Source organism: Hemiscyllium ocellatum, chromosome 32, assembly GCF_020745735.1.
Source record: "Hemiscyllium ocellatum isolate sHemOce1 chromosome 32, sHemOce1.pat.X.cur, whole genome shotgun sequence".
NCBI lineage: Eukaryota > Metazoa > Chordata > Chondrichthyes > Orectolobiformes > Hemiscylliidae > Hemiscyllium > Hemiscyllium ocellatum.
The window spans coordinates 48,558,532-48,575,895 of NC_083432.1; the positions used below are offsets into that span (position 1 = coordinate 48,558,532).

At 42.5% G+C, this 17,364-nt stretch overlaps 1 protein-coding gene across 3 annotated transcripts in view; it reads right to left on the reverse strand.

Moving 5' to 3' along the window:
* Positions 1–17,364, reverse strand: part of LOC132830911 (sorting nexin-11-like) — a 126,260-nt gene that overhangs the window by 4,111 nt on the left and 104,785 nt on the right. For all 3 annotated transcript variants that reach the window (XM_060848854.1, XM_060848856.1, XM_060848855.1), the window contains one exon: positions 1,025–1,225. In XM_060848854.1, the coding sequence (XP_060704837.1) occupies positions 1,025–1,225 (201 nt within the window). The remainder of the gene's footprint in view (positions 1–1,024; positions 1,226–17,364) is intronic.

Here is a 17,364-nt window from a genome sequence, read left to right on the forward strand (position 1 = left end):
TGAGTTGCAGAGGGATGGATCACAAATGATTCACATGTAAGTACAGTAAGTGGAAAGTTAATAGACATGATAATTTATTGCAAATGTAACTAAATACAAAATTAGAGAGGTTATATTTCAGTTGTATGGGCAGTGGTGGGACTTTGCACAGTGCCGCTCTCTTTATTTAAGGAAGGATGTAAGTGTGTTGGAAGGTGTTGAGAGAAGGTTTACCAGACTAAAAGGAAAGTTGGGATAGGGTAGACTTGGATCAGTGAAGCTCACAAGAGATAGTGAGTCCTGAGGGTTCCTGACAGGGTTAATGTTGAAAGGATGCTTCCTCGTGTGGGAGAATCTAGAAGTAGAGGTCATGATTTAAAAATAGGTGGCTTCTCGTTTAAGACAGATGAAAATATATTTTTTTCCCAGGAGGACTGCGATGTAGTGAAAGGACTGAAATGATGATGGAAGCAGAATCTTTGAATATTTTGAAGGCAGAAGTGAATAGATTCTTGGTAAACTTAGGGTAAAGGGGAACTGACGTTACAATCAGATCAGTCATTAATTGATCTGGATAAGGATACAAATCAGAATTCCCATCCGGTTAATTGGAGTTGTAGAAGTAAGTGGCACGGAGAGGTGAATATAAACTGACTTCTGATATGATATCAGTGGATTTGTGGTCCTATACATTTGCAATCATTCCTTAGATCAAGCAGTCTTACAGTATAGAAGGAGGTCATTAGGCCCATCATGTTTTTATTACTTCTTTGAAAAAGTGATCCAATTTCTTGCCCTTCTCTTTCCCCATAACCGCAAATTGTATTTGTCCAATTCAATTCTTGAAAGTTACTATTGAATCTGTTTTCACCGTCTATAAAGCAAGGTACTGCTGATTATGACAGCTCGATAAGTAAAAGAACTCTTACAATTTTCCCTCTGGTGCTTCAGCCAGTTAATGAGTGAATTTTCTTGGTTACTGCCAAGGTAGTGTAAATTAATGGTCCCCTTTCCCACCTCCCAGCACTCGCAAGACATTGATTACCTTCCGCACTCGTAGCCCACAGCCTCTGCGTCCTCCCTGAGCAGAACACTCTTTCTGCACATGGCATTTTCCAAGATAGCCTTGTTGACAGAGAATGGAGTGCGGCCCTGAACGCAAGACTCAATCTGTGCCGGAGGCAGCTGGGTCTGCAGGAAGAGGTGAAGCTGGCTGTCGGACAGAAAGATGGTTGTGTGGAGAACCCTAAAATAAAAAAAAACTTCATTTATATATAGCATTTTACCAGTGTAAGACATCACAAAATCTTAACAGCCAAATAAATGCTTTAAAGGTGTCATCATTGTCATAACACAGGGGTACACAGCAGCCAGACATGTCCCCACAAACGGCAATGTAATAGTACCCAGTCTGTTTTCTTTTACAATGTTGTTTGAGGGTTAAATGTTAGCCTTGACACCAAAGGGAACTCAATGTTCTTCAAAGTAGTAAGGTGGATCCTCACCTTTTATATCTCATCCAAAAGGCACCGTAGCTATTTTGAAACAGACCTCCCCTGCCGAGGTAGAGGTGAATATGTTCCCCGTGTCATTAAGAGGATTAGACCATGCCAGCAAGGTTTTATGAAAGGCAAATCATGCTTAACAAATCTACGGGAGTCTTTTTTAAGAATTGAACTAATAGAATATTAAAAATGGGAGAACCAGTGGACATGGTAAGATTTTCAGAAGGCTTTTGATATGGTCCCTCACGAGAGGTTAATTAAAGCATAAGGAATTTGGCATGGATCAAGAACTGATTGACAGACAGGAAACAATGTATCTGAGTGGCAAGGGGTACTTACACCTTAGCTATTCATATATATATATATATATATATATATATATATATAATATATACACACACACATATATAATATATATAATATATAGATAACCTGAACAAGGGAGCCAAATGCAACATTTCCACATTTGATGATGACATTAAACTGGATGGGATTGTGAGTTCTGAGGAGAATGCAAGGAGGTTTCAAGATGATTTAGAATAGTTGAGTGAGTGGGCAAACACACGGCAGGTGCAGCAAAATGTGAAATTATACATTTCAGTGTAAAAAAGAGAACAGTATTATTTAAATGGCGTCCTTGTACACCAATCAAGAAAATAGACAGGCAGATGCAGGAAGGCAAATAGTATAATGGCCTTCACCATAAGGGGATCTGAGTTCCAAAAAAGGGATTGCTTAGTGTAGTTGGTCAGGGACTTGATGTGACCACACCTGAGGTATCGCAGTTTTGGTCTCCCTTCTTAAGAAAGGTTGTATTTGTCACAGACAGAGTGCAGTGGAGGTTCACCAGGCTGATACAGAGGACAGCAGGACTATCCCGTGAGAAGAGATTGGTTTGACTGGAACTATATTCAATGGATTGATTCCAGAGAGGAGGTGCTCTCTGCCAATTCCCAGTAGGTGCTGTTTGACTAGCTCAAATGTGGCTTGTGGTTGATGGACACCAGTATCAGTCTACCATTTTCACCCAGGACCTGACTTCCTTCTGGCTTGGAATGCTGTGAAAAGGATTACTGCAAATGAGGGAGTGTTATAGTCACTTTGCACTTGAAATGGACAGCATCGCAATTTACAAGGTGCAGTGCAGTGCAAGAGAGCTTTTTGGGGGAGTTTGGTGACAATAGTTTTAACAAAAGGGGAAGGGTACAGGAAGTGGTCTAAGATAAGGTGAAAGCTGGGACATTTGTGCAACTTGAGAGGAAGTTAGCAGAAAAAATATCAGGACAGTCCAGAACATCTGGTAATCTAATGTGTAGGTGACTGCAAATAGAGAAAACAAATCATCTTGCCCTTGTGAATGATGATCTACACAGAACTAACTTAAATCCTACATGCAGTATCCCAGAATCTGTTGATGTGAGGATTGTGTCATTCAGACTGTCTGCAAGTGCTTTCCTTATTTGGAATAGCAGACAGACCCTGATAAGATCATTTCCCATTTGGCTCAAGTGAACTATAACGCACTTAACAACACTGGGGCATATTGGTAGCTAGGCGTCAGGGAAGCTGATCTCATATCTGTCTGATAGACATCCTGATTCACACAGTCAGCTCCACAACTAAAATTAAAGGAACCTGCTGAATCTTAGTTAGACTGCTTCAGTACACACAGTGGTTTCAGTACACATGGTGGATCTGAACCCTGTTCACAAAGCACAAGAAAATCGCTTTTCAGCTTAATTTAATTCGCCAGTCTTCCCTATTGCTCTGTTGAAGCTGTTGATTCCTATATATACCAACCAACAAATCACCCCTCATGCCCAAGTCTGAACAGTATGATATTTAAACAGGAGGGCATTGTATCTTAGATTGCTAGCTCAGCCTGAGGGTATTCCTCAAGGAGGCCTCCGACAGCTGAACAGCCATTTTCCACTATGTGCAGAATTGCCACAATTCTTTTGTTTTTAGGTTAAATGTGGAGGTGGTGTGTTCAGTGTTAATTGACTCACCACCCTGTAAAGTGAGGACTGCAGATGCTGGAGATCTGAGTCAAGATTAGAGTGGTACTGGAATCATTCCTGATGAAGGGCTTTTGCCCGAAATGCCAATTTTCCTGCTCCTTGGATGCTGCTTGACCTGCTGTGTTTTTCCAGCACCACTCTAAACTTGACCCTGTATGGTAAGAAAGCTTGCTGAACTGCAAGCCAATCATCTTGGTAAGAACTGATCGGTGAGTTTCCTTGACAGTGCCAGAAGATGCTAGCTGATCATAGCTTCTATGTCCTGAAGACCATCAGTCAAGGCCTGCATTTCAGGGGATCCAACGATGAGGAGGTGAGTGCTTCTCAAGGTGGGGATCAGGAGGAGAGGGGTTAGGTGGAGTAACAGAAAAACAGGACAAATGTGGGAAAGCAGTCACTTCTCTCACCTGGGAGGAAGCAGGTAATTGGAGAAGTGGCAAGTTAAGGCTCTATGTGGACATTAATTGACCACATCAGGGTCATATCTGCTGGCAAGTCGAGTAAGTTTCCAGTTGTATACCCGTCTCTATCACTTCTTCTGGTAGCTCCATTCCAAACGCGCAGCAGCCCTATTGTCCCTCAGGTCTCTTTTACATCTTTCCCATCTCATGTTAAACCTATATTCTCCAGTTTTGGACTCCCCTTCCCTAGGGAAAAGACTTTGGATATTCATCTTATCTAAGCCCCTCATGATTTTATAAAACTCTATAAGGTCACCACTCAGCCTCCAATGCACCAGAGTAAGCAGTCCCAGCCTATCCTGCCTCTCCTTATAAATCAAACCTCCAGTCCAGCCACAAACTTGTCTGGGTAGTTGGCTTGCGATGCAGAATGACACCAATATTCAACAGATTCACGACCATCAGAAAGAAGAAATTCTTCCTTATCATTGATTTAAATGTGTGACCCCTTATTCTGAAATTAAGCCCTCTGGTCCCAGACATTTCCAGAAGGCGAAATAATCTTTCCATATCAACCCTGTCAAATCCTCTTATAATCTTGCATGCTTCAATAAGGTTGCCTCTCACTCTTCTACATTCCATTTAATACAGGCTCAATCTACTCACACTCTCCTCAAAAGACAGTCCCTCCATACCTGATATTAGCTCAGTAAATAATTGGACTGCATCCAGTATATCTTTCCTTAGATAAGGGGCCTAAAGCTGTTAATGGCGTTCCAGGTGACACATGCTTTGTGTAGCTTTAGCAAAACCTCCCGACTTTTATACTCCAATAAAAGCCAATTTGCTTTCTCTATTATGCCTTGAACTTGGATGCTTGCTTTTTGTGATTGACAAATTTAACTGGTCATTAGAAAGACAATGGACTTATGGAAGAAACCCAGCAGGCCATCAGATAGCCAGTCGCACCAACACTAAGCAGAAAGAAAGAAGGGAACACTGGAAAGGAAAGCTCTGGAATGACTCAGGAAATACAGAAATATTATATTCCTATCAGCAGACAAAGGGTGTGTGACTGTCATCTTGAACAGAACACAATACATTGAAAAAGCAAACACACTACTCACAGATACCGACACCTACCAACAGGTAGCAATGGACCCAACTCCACAGCTAGAAAACCGTATTACAGCAACACTCAGCAAACTTCACAAGACAGGTGAAATTAACAAGATAGACCTGCAGAGAATGTAACCTGAAGGATCCAATACATCCCATTTCTACGGATTACCAAAGGTACTAAACAAGGCCCCTCCCCCTCCCCCAGGCCCACAGTCTCACTTCCCGGTACACTGACATACAGACTACCAAAGGCACTGCGATGCAAACTGAAGCACCTAGTTGAAGACTCAAGCCACTCCATCCACTCAACCCAGGAATTCCTGAACATCATCAAAGACACCAAGGTAGAGGATGACGAGGTCATGGTTTCCTTCGACGTGATGGCCCTATTCACATTAATTAACATCAGCCTGGCCAAAGAAACACTGGCCTCACTGCTAGACAAACCAAGGGCACAAACACCAGACAGCACCAACTCCATCAACAAGGACAGCATCCTCAAGCTAGTAGACTTGTGCCTCACAACCCACTTCACCTTCAACGATAAGATCCACAAACAAATCAATGGGATTCCCATAGGATTACCAATATCAGGACTCTGAGCAGAAACAATAATGCAGAGATTAGAACAAATAGCCCTCCCCATGATCCAACCCAAACTTTAGGTCCGCAATTTGGATGACACCTTTGTCATCACGAAATGCAACAAATTAGAAGAAACCCACATTCACATAACATCTTTACCAGTATAAAGTTCACCAAAGATGAAGGGAACAACAACAGACTCCACTTCCTAGATGTCATAGTAGAATGAAAAGCCAATAGAGAGCTACAGACCTGAGGCTACAGGAAATCCACACACACTCAACTAAAGGAGCAATCATCCCAACACCCACAAACAGAGCTGCATCAGGACATTATTTAAACGAGCCATAACATGGTGCAGCACCCAGGAACTATGAGAACGTGAGGAAAAGCACATATATAATGTATTCAGGTACAATGGGTACCCAATAAGCACAGTCCGCCGATTCCTACACAACAGACCTAAACAAGAACTCTCGCTCAGAAACTCTAGCCATCCTGCCATACATTACAGACATCTCGGAGATGACGACTGGACTACTCTGGCCTCTAGGCATTATGGTAGCCCACAAACCTACCACCACACTGAATCAACTCCTGATGAATTCAAAGGACCCCATACCAACAACCAGCAGAACAAAAGTCATACACAAAAATACCCTGCAAGGACTGCAATAAACATTACAATGGACAGACAGGCAGGAAACTAGCCACCAGGATACATGAGCACCAACTAGCCACTAAAAGACATGACCACCTATCACTAGTATCCATACACACTGACGAAGAGGAACATCAGTCTGACTGGGACAATACGTCTATCCTGGGACAGGCTGAACGGGAATTCCTACAGGCCTGGTATACAAACTGGAACTCCGTTAACAAACATAATGATTTGGACCCCACTTAGCAACCTCTCAGAAAAAGAGCTGGAAATGATATCACCCACCACAGTACATCAAGACAGATAAATAGCAAGCAGGATAGAACACTGGTGCTATATCAGAGGCTCATTGATGATGTTACTGAGCATGGTGATGAAATATCTGACAACAAATCTACCAGCTCAGCAAGCAAACTTGCAACCTGAACTAGTCATTATCACACTGCCGTTTGTTAGACCTTGCTGTGTGTAAATTGACTGCCATGATTTCTACATTACAACAGTGATGACATTGCAGAAAGTACTTGATTAACTGTAAAGATTAAAATCCTCCCTATCCAGGATTCTTTTACTCAGTTCAGCATCAGCAGCAAACACAACTGACAAATTCTACTGATTATTTCTTCAAACTTGTCTGTCAGTAGGTGGAGCACATCTGCCTGAAACTTGTTTTCACTGTGCAGTATAGATCAAACAATAAAAATGAATTAGTGTCAGGAAACAGACGTAGGAGGAGTATCCTGAGTATTAAACATAAGTTATGTTGATGCCTCAGGGAAATTGGATTAAGTATATAGTTTCATAGTCCATGCACATAATGTAGGTTTAAGCAAAAGATTTAATGTCCCCTTCAGTTTCACTTTTCTAAATATTAACTTGCTGATGGATACTATCTAGTCAGAATACCAACACTCACCCAAGTCATAATACTCAGCATTTTTGAGATATGAGACTTGAAGCATTGGAAACTCCAGTACCTCCCCTAACTGGTAAATATATTCCCCCTATTTTTCTGCTCCTCCTTTGAAGACCCTCACTGGGTTCATCTGTACCAGTGTGGTATGCTCTCTTATAATACCTTAAATGGCTATTTTCCACTTGTAAGTTCAGACAGGAAAGTCAGTGAGGTACTTGACCACGGGAGTAAACATACCCACCAGTATATCTCAAACAGACCTAAATATAGCCAACCTTTTATTAGTCTAGCTGAAAGTGTGGTTACTAATGTCGGGAGTTACCAATGACAGTTCCCTACACACGTGAGAAACAGTAAGATGGACTTGGTAGTCTATTCCAGAGAGTTGCGGAGGCAACATCACTGAAAATATTTAAAAGAGAGGTAGTTAGTGTTTTGAAAGGTCAAGCATTGAGAGCTATGAAGAGCTGGCATGCAGGAGGAATTGAGACTTGACAGAGATCAGCAAATATCTTAGAGGCTGAAGGGCTGAATGGCCCCCTTCTGTTCCTATTTCCCATGTTCGTATGTACACACATGTCGCCAGCCCCAATGTATGTGTCTCCTGCAGCAATCACATTAGTCAAAAGGAGTTTGAAGTGAAAGTAAGATCTATAATCAAAGGAACATTACTTTTGCCTGCAGCATCAGTGGATTATCAGGAAGTATCAGGCAGTGAAGGAATTAATGATGTTTTACAGTGCCTTTTTATAGCAATGAGAGCAGGGACACCAAAGGCACTGATACACAATGGAACCAAACCTTCCTCAATCACAGCAAGAAAATTCTACGTAAATCCTTTCGATTATTCTCCTCTCTGTGTTTCTTGTATATCTGTAACATTTATCGGAAGAGAAGGAGGTCCTTATGCCCGTTTAACCTGTTTGGCCAATCTCTGAGACTACGGCTTATCATAGAAACTCTATTGTGTGGAGGCAGGCCATTCAGCCTGTCATATTCATACTGACCCTTCCAAGAGCAGCCCAACCAGACCCACCCCTACCCTATCTCTGCTTTACTTGTTCGTGCCACTGTCTCTAACTGGGAACCTATTCATTAATATAAGCATCCAGCAGCCGCTCCAGCTTTCAGTCTCTACATACTCAACCCGAGTTAGCAGATTTAGGAAATGTGAGTAGGAAGTAGCTGATTATAGACATCACATTATTGGGCTTTAACCCAACTGTATTAAAACAAAGGAGATATTACAACACTGTAAAATAATCAACAGACAGCATTCAAGGCTGGTCAACAGTTCAGATCTATTATTTAATTAATGTAACCCTGCATTTCCCATAGCCAATCTATCTAGTCTGCACATCCCTGAACACTATGGGGAATTCAGCATGGCCAATCCACCTACTCTGCACATCTTTGGATTGTGGAAGGAAATCAGAATACCCAGAGACATGGGGAGAATGTGCAAATTCCACATAGACAGTTGCTAAGAGGTGGAATTGAACCCAGGCCCCTGGCGTTGTGAGGCAACAGTGCTAACCACTGAGCCACCATTCAACCCCAAATAATTGGCAGCTGTGGGTTTACCTCTGATCTAATTGCGTATCTTGCCTTTTCTCCATATTCCTTAATGCCAGATATCTATCAATCTCAAATTTAATATTACCAATTCAATTAGTATCGACCACTGTTTGTGGAAGAATTTCAAAGTTCCACCATTCTTTGTAGTGTACAGGTATTTCTAAAAATTTGTGAAACAGCTGAGTCTTAGGATCAGGCAATCCCAACCACTGAGAAAAGAGTATCTCTAGCCATCCCAGCAATCAACCGTAAAATCATGACAATTTCAAAGTACCCCTTAATCTACTAAATTCCAAGAAATGCAACCCTATTTTGTGTAATCTGGCCTTGTAATTTAATCCTCAATTCAAGGTATCCATCTTATAAACTGATATTGCTTTTCCTCCAAGATCAATACATATGTCCTAAGGTGTGGATTTTGTATAGCTGCAATATAACGTCTTGCCCTTAACTTTCTAGTCTGCTAGGAATAAGGGTAAAAATTCCAATAGCCTCTGTGGTTATTTTCTATGAATACTCATGGCACTTAATAAGGTATTAGAAAAGATTGCTAAAGGTTAAGTCAAATATTTTGGGTTTGAGGAGCAATTAAAGAAGAAGAGAGGATGGAGTGCATCGGGAGATTTCCACAAGAAATTACTAACATTTAGTCTCTTAGCAGGTGGAGACATGTCTGTCCGAAGTCATGAGATTAATTTTCGGGATTTGTAAGAGGTTAGAATTGGAGGATACAGAGATCTAGGACTGGAGGAGATTACAGAGATAAGGGAAAGATGAGACCAGGGAAGTCTGGTTCAGAGGATAACTGCAGGCTCCCAGGTTTGGCTTAATCAGCACAGGTCGTGCTGAGCTTGCAAGCTTACTGCTTACAACACCAGATACTGCTCCAGTGGCCTTTCCACTTCTCTGTGTTGTGGTTTTAATTTTCATTTTCACTCATCTAACAGACAGAAATACTGACACTTTTACTGGAAACTTGTTTTGTAAGAAAAATCCCAGAAGATTTCTAGACAGTGCTTTACTTGTTAGTGCCACTGTCTCTAACTGGGAACCTATTCATTAATACAAGCATCCAGCAGCCGCTCCAGCTTTCAGTCTCTACATACTCAACCCGAGTTAGCAGATTTAGGAAATGTGAGTAGGAAGAAGCTGATTATAGACATCACAGTATTGGGCTTTAACCCAACTGTATTAAAACAAAGGAGATATTACAACACTAAAATAATCAACAGACAGCATTCAAGGCTGGTCAACAGTTCAGATCTATTATTTAACAGCACAGTTTAAAGCATGACAGACAGTCTCACAGTGTAGGAAAATAAACAAAGAATTGCAGATGCTGGAAATCAGAAACACAACAGAAATGGCTGGAAGAACTCAGCAGCTCTGGCAGTATCTGTGGAGAGAAAGCTTAATTAATGTTTCAGGTCCAGTGCTAAAGAAGGATTACTGGACCTGAAATGTTAACCCTGCTTTCTCTTCACAGATGCTGCCAGACCTGCTGAGCTTTCCCAACCATTTCTGTTTTTGTCTCTTTCAGTGTAAGCCCAGCTTTAATATCTTATTATGGAGTGAGATGTTCCACTTAACTCAGACTATACATGTTCAGGAGTTGACACCGAGAGACACAAGCCTTACAAAACCAGCTAGGAATGAACTGCTCTTAGTATAAATCATTTTCTCTGTTGGGGAATAAGGGAGAAATAACCTTGAAATTATAGCTAGGACTTTCAGAGGTGATGTCAGGATGCAATTCTTAACGTTAAAGGTCAGGGAAATCTTAAACTCTCCCCACGAAGGTGAGATTACTTGAAAATTTAGAAACTGAGACTAGCAGATATTGTTTTGGCTGAGGGTTGATGTTCCTTTCAGCTGCATGGCAAGTGGTTGTGAACAAGCAAAGTTCCCTTTAAGGTGCATGCATATGCAGTCACATACTTATCTCACAGGGATGTTACAGAACAACCAGCTGCAATGCACAGCATATAGAATGGAGAGGTAACACATAGGGCATTCAAGGTATGAGAGAACCATGGCAAGTGGATGGAGTAAAGATACAGATCTGAATGGAAAAAAAGGGTTGAAAAGATGACCCTCCTTTTCCTATGTTCCTAGCACCATGTACTGCACTTATATAATTATTTGGTCCCAGGTGGGTTGCCAGAGTTATTTTAAAATTCCTGGGCTAGTTTCTGGAAAATTAATGGTCACTATCCAATGACAGCTAAAAGGAAAGTGGGGCCAATTGGCATTCGGATCAGGTCAGGATCTGGCCCATGCTCACCCTAACTTGATGACACTCTTCAGACCATTTACTTGTTCCACTTAATCTCTGGCTTCATCACAAGCAGCTTCCATCCTAACAACTACCTTCAATGACTGTGCATTTGGGCATTTCTCTTGCAAAGTATCCTCACTGCTCAGCATCCCTCTCTCTCTCTCCTGTAAAGTTTTTTAGCTCGTTAATGACCCTGTTGAAATGTGGTTGGTAGTTGCTGGCGTAGCTGTGGTAATCATGAATCTGTATTTCAACAGAAGTCAGAACCTTATGTTTCTGTGCTGTAATTTAGGAGAAAAGAAAACAAAAATCATCTTTCGGGGTCAAAATGTATCAGCATTACGGGTAGGACTAGCGTCTTATTTAAAATGAGCTTGAGATACAGCTCCTAGCTTGGGTTTAGCTACACACTGAATTGGTTTGTGTATTTGCTGTGTTTCGATTTTATTCCCCCCCGGCAGGAAGTTTGAGATTAATTCTGTCTGTTCTAAATCCAGACAGGATGTGATCTAAACAGATAAAACAGATTTCACATTATTAACTGTATGCGAGTCTCTTGCAGCCGTACACAGGAGCATCAGACACATTACTGAGGTGAGTAAACAGGCATTCCAATGTTCCTGATAAACAGTTGAGGAGGGCTAAGGGATTGGTGCTCAACAACAACATGCCAGTGAAAGCAGTAAAAGAAGAAAACAAAGGAACAGAATGGATTCAAATGTGGAATTCAATTCGTTTCCACATGTACATATATAGCACAGGGAGGAAACTAAAGATCAATGCACCTATTTACCATGTCAGCAAACAAAATGTTTCAGGAATGGCTCAATTGGCAGCACTCTCTCTTCAACGGTCATGGGTTCAAGTGCCAGTCTAAAGACCTATGTATACAGTCAGACTGATACTTCAGCAAGTGCTGGATTGGTGGAGATGCCTTTGCTTGAAGGTGACATGTTAAGGCATCATATGCTCTCTCAGATGGATTTTAAAGATCTTGTGGCAGTATTCAAAGAGCATTTGAAGACTGCCGTCCTGGTCATTAACTGTCACTCAATTGACATCTAAAGCAAAAGATTTGGACATCATCTGTTTGGGGGGCTTCTTCTGTCAAACTGACAGTCACATTTTCCTTCACTCAACAGTGACTACACTTCAAAAATACTTAATTTGCTATAAAGTAACAAATAATCATGAGGTAATTGAAGACGATATGAAATTGAAAATCACCAAATCAGAGAATAATAAAACATTCAGCCTATTATTCCTATGCCAATGCTTTGAAAGAGTTATTCAGTTCGTCATATTCCACTTTCCTTTGCTCATAGCCAAACAAATTCTCCCTCTTGCAGTATTTATTCAAACATCTCTTTGAAAATTATTATTGAACCTGCTTCCATCATCCTCTCAGGCAGTACCATCCGGATTATAATTGTGTCACAAACCATTATTGTCATCTCATCTCTATTAGCTTTTCCTTAAATTTGTGTCCTCTACTTACCAACCCTTCTACATGTGGAAACTGTTTCGCTTTATTTATTGAATCAAAATCGTTCATGATTTTGAACACACCAAATTTCCATTTAAACTTCCTTGTTCTAAGGAAAACAATTTCAGCCTGTTACATAAATAAAGCATTCTTTCTGCTTTCAATGAGTAGGGAGGTATGGCTGCTCTCCTTGCCTTTGGGACTGTAAGGTTTGGTGCAGATGAAGACTACATATTCCATACTCACGTTTCCATGGTGAAGCTGAGATGAGGATGACCAGAGAAGTGACTGAGGCACAGGAAGTAGCATCAGAACTCTGGGATTAGAGTGGAGGAAATGGCCTGAACTTTTGCCAAGCCAGGAGTCTTAAAAATGGTGACGGATCCCAATTCTAGGATTCCTCACTCTATTCAGAAGTTTCAGGAGAACTGTTCAGAGGTTTTTGCTAAATTGGGTCAGAATCTATACCAAGTATTTCCAATTAGAGGCATACAGCACAGAAACAGACCATCCAGTCTGACTTGTCCATGCTGACCAGATATCCTAAACTAATCTAGCCCCATTCGCTAGCATTTGGCACATATCCCTCTAAACCTTTCCTATTCATATACCCATCCAGATGTGTTTAAATGCTGTAATTGTACCAGCCTCCACCACTTCCTCTGGCAGCTCATTCCATATACGCACCACCCTCTGCGTGAAAAAGTTGCCTGCTAGGTCCCTTTTAAATCTTTCCCCTCTCACTTTAAACTATGGCCCCTAGTTTTGGACTCCCCCACCCCAGAGAAAAGACCTTGGCTATTCACCCCATCCATAAACTGTCCTAAATTTGTGACCTGTTATTCTGAAATGATGCTCTCTAGTCTTGGACTCTTCCACAAGAGGAAACAACCTTCCTGCATCTTCTCTGTCAAGTTTGTTAAGAGGCTGAGGCTGTTCATACCGCTGAGGCTAAATGCCAGGTCGTGGACACCTCCTCCTATTGCCCCCGTGACCATGACCCCACCTCCCACCACCAAACTATCATCTCCCAGACCATCCATAACCTCATCACCTCAGGGGATCTCCCATCCACCGCCTCCAACCTCACAGTCCCACAACCCCGCACCGCCCGTTTCTACCTCCTGCCCAAAATCCACAAACCTGACTGCCCCGGCCGACCCATTGTCTCAGCCTGCTCCTGCCCCACCGAACTCATCTCTGCATACCTCGACACCGTCCTGTCCCCCTTAGTCCAAGAACTCCCCACCGACGTTCGGGACACCACCCACGCCCTCCACCTCCTCCATGATTTTCGCTTCCCCGGTCCCCAACGCCTTATCTTCACCATGGACATCCCGTCCCTGTACACCTCCATCCCCCATCACGGAGAACTCAAAGCCTCCGCTTCTTCCTTTCCCGCCGTACCAACCAGTACCCTTCCACTGACACCCTCCTTCGACTGACCACGAGGAGGTTGAACAGTTCATCAACTTTACCAACACCTTCCACCCCGACCTCAAATTCACCTGGACCGTCTCAGACTCCTCCCTCCCCTTCCTAGACCTTTCCATTTCTATCTCGGACGACCGAATCAACACGGACATTTACTATAAACCGACTGACTCCCACAGCTACCTAGACTACACCTCCTCCCACCCTGCCCCCTGTAAAAACGCCATCCCATATTCCCAATTCCTTCATCTCCGCCGCATCTGCTCCCAGGAGGACCAGTTCCAATACCGTACAACCCAGATGGCCTCCTTCTTCAAAGACCGCAATTTCCCCCCAGACGTGATTGACGATGCCCTCCACCGCATCTCCTCCACTTCCCGCTCCTCCGCCCTTGAGCCCCGCCCCTCCAACTGCCACCAGGACAGAACCCCACTGGTTCTCACCTACCACCCCACCAACCTCCATATACAGCGTATCATCTGCCGTCATTTCCGCCACCTCCAAACGGACCCCACCACCAGGGATATATTTTCCTCCCCTCCCCTATCAGCGTTCCGAAAAGATCACTCCCTTCGTGACTCCCTTGTCAGATCCACACCCCCCACCAACCCAACCTCCACTCCCAGCACCTTCCCCTGCAACCGCAAAAAATGCAAAACTTGCGCCCACACCTCCTCCCATACTTCTCTCTAAGGCCCCAAGGGATCCTTCCATATCTGCCACAAATTCACCTGCACCTCCACACACATCATTTACTGCATCCTCTGCCCCCGATGTGGCCTCCTCTATATTGGGGAGACAGGCCGCCTACTTGCGGAACGTTTCAGAGAACATCTCTGGGATACCCGGACCAACCAACCCAACCACCTCGTGGCTCAACACTTCAACTCCCCCTCCCTCTCCACCAAGGACATGCAGGTCCTTGGACTCCTCCATCGCCAGACCATAACAACACGAGGGTTGGAGGAAGAGCGCCTCATCTTCCGCCTAGGAACCCTCCAACCACATGAACTCAGATTTCTCCAGTTTCCTCATTTCCCCATCCCCCACCTTGTCTCAGTCAAATCCCTCGAACTCAGCATCGCCTTCCTAACCTGCAATCTTCTTCCTGACCTCTCCGCCCCCACCCCACTCCGGCCTATCACCCTCACCTTGACCTCCTTCCACCTATCGCATCTCCAATGCCCCTCGCCCAAGTCCCTCCTCCCTACCTTTTATCTTAGCCTGCTGGACACACTTTCCTCATTCCTGAAGAAGGACCTATGCCCGAAACGTCAAATCTCCTGTTCCTTGGATGCTGCCTGACCTGTTGCGCTTTTCCAGCAACACATTTTCAAGTTTGTTAAGAATCTTATATGGGTTAATAAGGTTTACTCTTATTCTTCTAAACTCCAACCTAACCAATCTCGTCTCATAATATGAAAATCTGTCCATACCCAGAATCCACCTAGCTAACTTTCTTTTGACTGCTTCCAATTTCAGTATCCTTAGATAAGGGGATCAAATCTGATCACAATATTCCAGCTGTGATCTGACTAGTGCCTGTATAATTTTTGAAGTATTACTTTGAAGAGCAGCAGAGAGTTTTTCATAATACCCTGGCTCATCTTTACCATTCAACCAATCACAAAAAACCATGATATGGTCATTTAGACAGCTAACTCTCAGTTGTCTATAGGAACATCTAAACCTTTCCTATTCATACACCCATCCAGGTGCCTTGTAAATATTGTATTTGTATCCAACTCCATTACTTCCTTTGGCAGCTTATTCCATATAAACACACCATCCTTACATGAAAAAGTTATTCCTTCAATCTTTTTCAAATCTTTCCCCTCTCACCTCAAATGTATATCCTCTAGTTTTGGTCTCCCCCACCTTTACAAAAATCCTTGGCTATTCACCCTATTCATGCCCCTCATGACATTATAAACATACATAAGGTTCTAGTTTCACTAGATTTTTATTATAGTCAGTAATGACTTCTTCTGTTATGCCTATAAATTAGCAATTAATCCATTACAATTTCCACTCAAGGAAAGTCACTACCTCATGTTGTCCGCGTTGATACACATTTGGAACCATGGAAACAGTGGATGCATTAACAAACATCTGTGTCACCCGAATGTAGTTAGAAAGCTGCAGCTTTCATCCAGCTTTGATGCCAGTAAACACCTTTGCATCTAAGGTGGTGAAGGTTTTTGCTGTTGGAAGCATGGGAAAAGTCCTTTTGTAGTTATCCTGAGCTAAGAAAGAATTATTTGAAACTTTATTTAGATTGTTTTTATTGTTAAACACTCTGCAGAGAGATCCATAGTGGAATACATCTTTGAAATAGTTTCTCCCCACAGTGGTAAAAGCGTAGAAGTTTGTCACTGCTCTAGCTCACTAAATCAAAAACTACACGTTGGTGAGGTGAATAAAGCTGTTTAATTGAATGATCCAATTCGAGCAACGAAGAATCCACCTACTTTTCAATTGATGTTTGAAGACTGTGCACTGTGAGGATGGAAAATTGTCAGGCAGGAGTTATATAATGACATTTCCAGCAATATGTCTACCCAGAGTTGGTACCATTACATTTAAGTTGGCTACTGTGGTGTTCCTCACCATTTCAACAACTTGCAGTCATATGGCACTTTTAAGGTAAAGCATCTTTGCAAAACTGGGCCCCAAGCTCTGGATTTCCTCGTGAAAACCTTCTCCCCCCTTCACATTCCTGAAGTTGCTTCTTTAAGCAAACCTTTGGTCACCTATCCCCCGAAATCTTTGTGCCACTTGATATAAAACTTTGGTTGATGATGCTTCTAAGAAGTTCTTTGGGACATTTCACTACATGAATTTTGTGATATAAGTGCAAGTTGTTGTTGAAACCTTAAGAGTGGATCCTTATTTATTCCAAAGTGCTCTCAAACAACCTTGGAAATCACTGACACACATTCCCTTTTTATGCACTGAATTGTTTTCCAGCATTGTTCCCAGTTGCCGGGGCATTCCTATATTAGCCACAGCTGCAGCTGAAACATGGAACAAACTACAAACACCAAACAGCTTAGCTTTAACAAAATGTAATTACTTTACAACACCAGAAAACAACTCTCCTTTCATTAGACCTGTGTAACCTGAGCCATAAGCAATTGGGCTGTACAGGCAGGCTTTATATCTAAGTAAATAGCTTCTATCCTGTGCACCAACCCTGATCTTGTCTGGCTAGTTTAGGTTAAAGAATATATTACTGTTTATCACAGCAATTAGGACACTGAATCACAGAGGTGACAGGGTTCAAGCTAGCTATAAACGAACTAACCATACTTTACAAATTCAAAGAATATACAATCACTGGGGTGGGCTCTGAAATTAGCTGAGCACTACACAAAGCAGGATTACCAGAGCAA